General features: G+C 43.9%; 1 protein-coding gene across 1 annotated transcript in view; it reads right to left on the reverse strand.

Moving 5' to 3' along the window:
• NRK (Nik related kinase) overlaps positions 1-5,273 on the reverse strand; it is a 106,368-nt gene extending 101,095 nt beyond the window's left edge. The window contains exon 1 of the mRNA XM_084789848.1: positions 4,892-5,273. Coding sequence (XP_084645974.1) covers positions 4,892-4,948 — 57 coding nt within the window. The 5' untranslated portion in view covers positions 4,949-5,273. The remainder of the gene's footprint in view (positions 1-4,891) is intronic.
• Positions 5,274-6,592: the final 1,319 nt, after the last annotated feature.

A 6,592-nucleotide genomic window follows, 5' to 3' on the forward strand; every position in this document is an offset into this window, starting at 1 on the left:
GAAGTTATTGTTAGCCCTTCTCATATCTAACATGATTTACAATTGAATGCTTACTAAAGTGAGGTGAAAGATGGAATAACTGTGCTGATTTGTAAATTAACACATAATTTTATATCTAATTTTCTATGTTTCATCAGCACATGTTTATTCTGGACTGTAAAATAAGAAGTCCCAATTGCTAGATCTTCTTTTTAAAAAGTGGGAGGAAAAGGCCAAGTCAACTTATTTCTGAGCCAGAAACCGGTAAATGATTAAAAAAAATTATCTTAGGCAAATTAAAAGCCCTAATTTAATTGCCTTTGAAAACTGGAATTGGAGGGTTGTTGTTTTCTTCTGCAGTCAGAAGGAGCAGGAGAGAGTGAGTCCCCCACCCCCAATGGCTAATTTCCTTAAGGGTGTGGAAGAAGGATGCCAAAGAACCACTAGAAGGCAGTGTTTGCTGGTCAAAAAAGACACAGTCCAAGTCCAGTCAATAAAACTAAATATGCCTATAGGATAGAAAAGCCATATGTAGTCAAACACAAGTAGCAAGAAGTTTCAAATCTACTTCAATTTACTTAAATGTGAGGGAACACGTTCCACGGGTTACACAGCAAAGGAGGGAAACAAACAGTGTAAGTACATAGAGATCAGTGGCAGAGGATTTTTCTTCATTATTAATATTTCAAATAGTAATTTTATGAAAAGAACTTATGGGTGGAGTTTCTCAAATGTTGCCTCTAATGGGGTAAGTACTCAGGTGAAACTCGAGTGGCAAGGATAAGCTTCACAATAAAAATCAGAGCTTAGGGGGAAAAACAAATCTCTGTACGTCCCTAGTACATACTCCATGGGTTGCATCGATTTCTGCCTCCACGAAACTCATTTAGAAATCCCATTTAATCAAGAATCTTTAGGGCTAATATGAAATGATGAAATCAGAAGCCCCTTGGACGACTCTTTTTTAGATACCCAAATGATTCTCACTCCTCATGCTCCCTGTCTCTGTACACCAACATATGGAAAAACACTGTCCTAGAGACAGGGACCATTGCTCAGAAAATAAATTGAATTACCATATCAAGCTGAGGCAATATTCTACACGTAATGGGTGTGCTGGATATTTCAAAGACTGTGCACGTGAAGGCGAAATCACGTCCACACAGCAGCTAAGGGACCTGACGAAGTGGGAAGCTTCTTGTGATTGAAGGCGGAACTCAGGGTTTGCCTTCTTAGTGAAGACTAATGCAATTCAAATATAGTATCTGGATCACGTACTATTTCAGATCATCTCGGCCACTACTGTTCTCAAAGCCTGTCTAATCCTGACCCCAATATAGATTAGGAGTCCACATGGCAGTGTCGAATACCAAGGCCAAAGCTGCAAGGAATGTTATTACCATACTGAGCATAGAAGGTTTGGAGGACGATCCTAGGGAAAGACAAGGTAGATTTGGAGATGAAGAGGATTGAGTTATGAAGGCTTACCAGTTATACATACACATATATAATAAATCATCAATTAATCATATATGATTATAAGTATAGCCCTTGTATTGGGTAAGAAAAATGAAACACATTATTTCAAAAGGATGTGTAAACACATACAACATTGCAATTCTCTTTTCAAAGAAAGGAAAATGTAAACTACAAATGTCTGTATTTTTCTTCTCCTATAGGAAGTATATATTCATTAAAAAGTTGGGAAGTTACAGTAGGTCATTAACAAGTATGATTATGTAGTGGTCCATATCTTTAAGAAGAGAAAGGAACTCAGGGCCAGTGTCAGCTTATAAACAGTTTGGAAACCAGCCAGGGCTACATGAGACCCTGCCTTAAAAACAAAGAACAAATATGATGGAATCGACCTATTTATTGATAATTGTATTGGTTTTCTTATTGTATGTCTCGAAGGCCCTAAGCAAAAGGATTTAATTTACATCATAATAACATAATAGCGAACTTTATGTAATTTTCTTCTCTTTTCACTACTGCTCAATGTTTTAGGAATAATATACTATCTAATTAAATAAATTATATTTTTTTTCACTTTTTTGTTGTTTTGTGCTACAAAAGAGGGTCTTCTTTGAGGCCCAGGCTATTCTGGTTCTCACTATGCAGCCCACACTAACGTCAAGCTCATGGTCCTTCTACCCTATGACTTAGATTTTCTACCTACGTCTTGAAATTCCCATTTGTGCTCTTGTACACACTTGTACTCTCAAGGGTGTTTGGTTTCTGGTCATTAAACTGAACGACAAAGCATACTGAATATACAAATCTCAAATCTATATTTAACTGTGTTTCTATATTCTGAAATTTTTGGACGTGTGCCTGTGTAGTATGGGATTTGAACCCAGGGCCTTTGCATGCTAAGCACACAATCTACTGCTCAGGCGATTCACACCAAGATACTTTTGATCAATATAACAGTTCAAGGCTTGAATCTCTCATTATATGGCTGTTTCCAAACTGTTACCCTTAGCAGGGACATATGCCAAGGACATCTGTCCTTCTCATGTGTCCTATTGAGAAAAACTATTACAAGGGACACTGCCTTGTGTAGTTTTCTTTGCTTGAACATCTCTCTCTGCATCAAAGTGCAAACTGCCTAATTTAACTATCAATTCATCTATTCCTTTACTTAGAAGTTGTCAGGATATAAGTTAAACGTAAACAAAACAAAACAAATCCCTCCTATACCTCAGTGACTGAAGAAACCACGACTCTAAATCTCTCAGCATCTGATATAAGGAAAATACTGAAGCACAAGCTACCCTTCAGCTATATTTATTTCCTTGGAATTTGGATCTGGGAAAGGGGAGAATTACCCATGATTTGCTCAGCTAGTACAGAAAATGACTCTAATATAAAATTCTGAAATATAAGAATTTTCCTAAATTGAACCTCTCATGAGGATTTAAAATGAGGGAAAATATCCTTGGCACCCTATGTTTCTGTATCTTTTCCGTATTCTCCAGTATTACAAACCAATCTCATCTTTCTCTCCTTGACCCACTGACACCCTCACCCTCAATCTTGAGAACACTCAGGTCCTACTGAACACAAAGAGTTCCACCTTTTTGCTTATCACCTGTACTCTCTTCAGATCTGAAGATCCATCCCAAAGCCAGGACCAGGCTAGTTAATCCAGGGAATTTATCCCCAGTTTGCGGTAATAACACCTCTATTTTTTGTTGTTGTTGTCCGTGTTCTTCCTTGGGAGTTTTGGAGGCCTTGTGCTATTATTTCGCTAAGGCCTTTTTCATCTCTCAATTTGGTCATTTTTAGAGAGCAGTTGATTTCACTTTGGCCCTGTGCTTTCACCACCCCTGCCCCACCCCCACAGAATGTTCGGGTGGGGGGAGAGCTCACTCACTGGCTTTACAGTCTTACTTAGGACCAAATCAATATTAGTCTGAATAGGAGCATTCTGCTCTAGAAGAAGGGAATCCACCAACTGAGGCCTCCACAGTCCAGAAATCTCATGTATTCATCCTGGAAAAGAAGTGATTTCAGGTGTATCTGGGATGAAAAAGAAATTAACGTTTTAAATTCTTTGGTCTTATTTATATGAAATTGCAACAATAACAGTAATTCTAATAGTTGCTATTCAACTACTTTACATTGAAGTATGTTCTTTTAATGGCTGATAACAGGTTGCGAAAATATCACCCTGGTACATCATTTCCCCCCTCGCCACACACCACTCTAATGTAAAAATACAAAAGGAGGCTTTGGGAGTGTCCCATATTTAGGGAGGCAGCTATCTGCCATTATTAACAACACATATACACACATCTTTAAATGCCAAACATATACCAAATTAATTAAAGCAAAATGACTTTGAATAGTCCCATAACCTCAAGGTTAATATTTAGCTTTTCTCAAAGCAAGGAGGCCACTGGCCTGAACTACACACGCTTGCCGATCATTCCAGCACAGTGTCTGATTATTTCGCCTTTGGAGAGTCCAGGGGCCCTTTGCATTCAAGAGAGGGTGCAAGTTAAATGCCAATCTAAAAAGGGAACTTGAAAAATGGATTTGGGTGGGATCCAGTATCAGCCAGAAGCCAGATGCCATTGAAATCAACGGTGTTGCTATCGTAGGAAGTCTACTGTTGATGGTGGCTTTAATAGTTCACCAATCAGTTTCAACTGGACATGGAGCAAAAGGAGACCCTGCACATGACAACCACGAACAAAGAGTTATATTTCGTTATCTAAGGGGCATAATACACCTCTTTAAATTACTAGGCATATACAGAATTCAGTTCTTTTCCAAGCGGCGTCGAGTTCTTTTCGCTCCAGCAACGCTAAATCGAGAATGTTCTCCTGGTGAGAATAAAGTTTTAGAAACTGATAGTACAAAGTGAGAGCAGTGTGACGCCTACGCTTCAATTTTATGGTGCTCATTCTTTCTTCTCTCTCTCTCTCTCCCTCTCTCTCTCTCTCTCTCCCTCTCTCTCTCTCTCTCTCTCTCTCTCTCTCTCTCTCTCTCTCTCTCTCCCCCCCCCTCTCTCTCTAGGGCGTCACCCATAGATAGAGATCTCTGCTGGCCAAAGAAGGAAAGAAGGTGGTCAACCACTTGACCACCCCAGGAAGGCTGCTGTTACAGGTAGCCGCGCACTGCTAGACAAAGCGGGCTCTATTTAGAAAAGGCCCCACCCTTTAAGACCCACTTCTTCCCCCCCCCACCTCACCCTGTCCCTTTGCTTTTTGTGGCCTTCACCTCAGCCAGGAGCTCAGGAACGCTGATTGTGCGTCGGAACCTCCCCGGCCCATCCTGAGCCACAGCAGGTCTAAGTCCTGGCCTAGGGGGCTGGAGGGTGTAGCAAGGCTCTCTTCCCCGGACTTTCGAAGCCCCAGAAAGAAGCGCACAAGCGGTCAATGGCCTGGGGTCCTTTACTTACCAGTAAGTGGCCCAGATCTGTCACCTCCTTGTCCCTCCAACCCTCAGGTCCTGCCATGGCTTCGAGAAGAACCGGAGCAGGAGACCGAGTCCAGCGGGGCGCGCTGGGACCGGGTCTGAGATGAAGAAGGAAGAGGAGTTTAAGGGGGGGGGGGTCCCTGGGAGGGAGGGAGGAATGGGAGAGAGGAATGGGGAGGTGGGTTTGTGGCGTGGGAGAGGAGAGGGAAGCGGAGTGGAAAAGAGCGGAGGAGACGGAGAGTGAAGCTGGAGTTTTCGGGAGGCGGGAAAGTAAGTTTGGCTCAGGGCAGGAGAAGAGCTCTAGCGTCCGTCCGGAGAGACGAAGTAGCCAGAAGGGTGCTCCGCCGCAAGAGCGCAGAGCGGTCCGGTCAGGGTGCGCCTTTGAGGGTGAGGAGGGGGGCGGCGCAAGGCGAAGGGGCCAGGAGGAGCTCGCTGGGGATTGGTGGAGCGTCACGTCGCCAGGTGGGCAGCCCCGCGGCGGGGAGGCGAGCCAGGGGGCCCCCCGGGGCAGAGAGAGGCTCGCTAACGGTCCTCAGGCCAGCCTCTAGCCGCCCGCACCCCGCCCCCGGGTCCTGGGCTGCGCCTGCAGCCCCTGCCCCCGCCCCCGCCGGCCACTGTTCCACAGGAAACTTTTGCTAGGCAGCTGCCAGCCCCGGAAAACCGGTCCCGCTCTGCGCCGCTCCCAGTCTGGGCCCCACAGCTCTGCCACAGTCCAAACAACCCGCACCGTCATCCCCCCCAAAGAAACACTGTAACTTTCCTAGTGGTGTGGGCTCTCTTTTTCATTCCCTGTAATTTAATTGGCCCCCCACTCCCATTTATTGAAGGAGAAGAAAAAAAAAATCCGGAAAGAGAAGGAAAAGATTCGCCCACTGGATTAGGGACAAGCCCCTAGCACAAATGGAGAAACAGAGACCCCAGGGCTGCCTTAACTTGATCTTCCAACTCTTTCGCAGCCAGGACCAAGCAGAAAACAAAATTCGTTGGGTCCCCCTGGAGGCATCCGCTTTTCCTTGAGCCTAGAGGCTAATTGGTGTCTGGCCGAGGCTGCTGGAGCCACCACACCTGGAAACAGGTGTTGAGGTTAAAAGTGACCCTATTTCAGCAGTCCTGCCTGCTCTGGGTCCTAAGTTTGCAGCGTTTGAGCTTGCAGTAAATTCAGAAAGTTTCTGCTTTATTTTCAGTCTCCAGCGTTCCAGCCCGTTTCATTCATTCACTCATTCATTGCAAAACTTTTAAGGGCTCCGGAGCTGTGCGCCTCTGTTCCCCACAACGCGCAAGGAGACTGACATTTGGTTTCTAGGGGCCAAACAGTGATTTAGCCTTAGGTAAGTTGCCTCTTGAAACATTTACAGGAAAGGGGAGCCAACACGTAAAAATAACCGCATTCCCAGCTCTTACGTGCTACAAAGAACACTTTAGAAAACGTCCTGAAGCTGCTTACATTCCCGGGAGCTAGCTTAACTGTGCTCCGTTTACCCAAATTCCAGGTCGGAGTGCTATTAGGAATTTGTTTCCTGTTTCTTTTCTTTTTTTCTTTTTAAATGAACAAATGCTGTTACCTATCCTAAGTAGATTTATATGAATAATTCCTCCTACTGGCTTTGAATTTATAATTTTTTGACTTAGCTTTTTTACTTTTGTAGTTATTCTTATATGTTAGTGGGTTTTGTTTGCTTTGTGT

This window comes from Acomys minous (assembly GCF_964271855.1).
Source record: "Acomys minous genome assembly, chromosome: 7".
Taxonomy (NCBI): Eukaryota; Metazoa; Chordata; class Mammalia; order Rodentia; family Muridae; genus Acomys; species Acomys minous.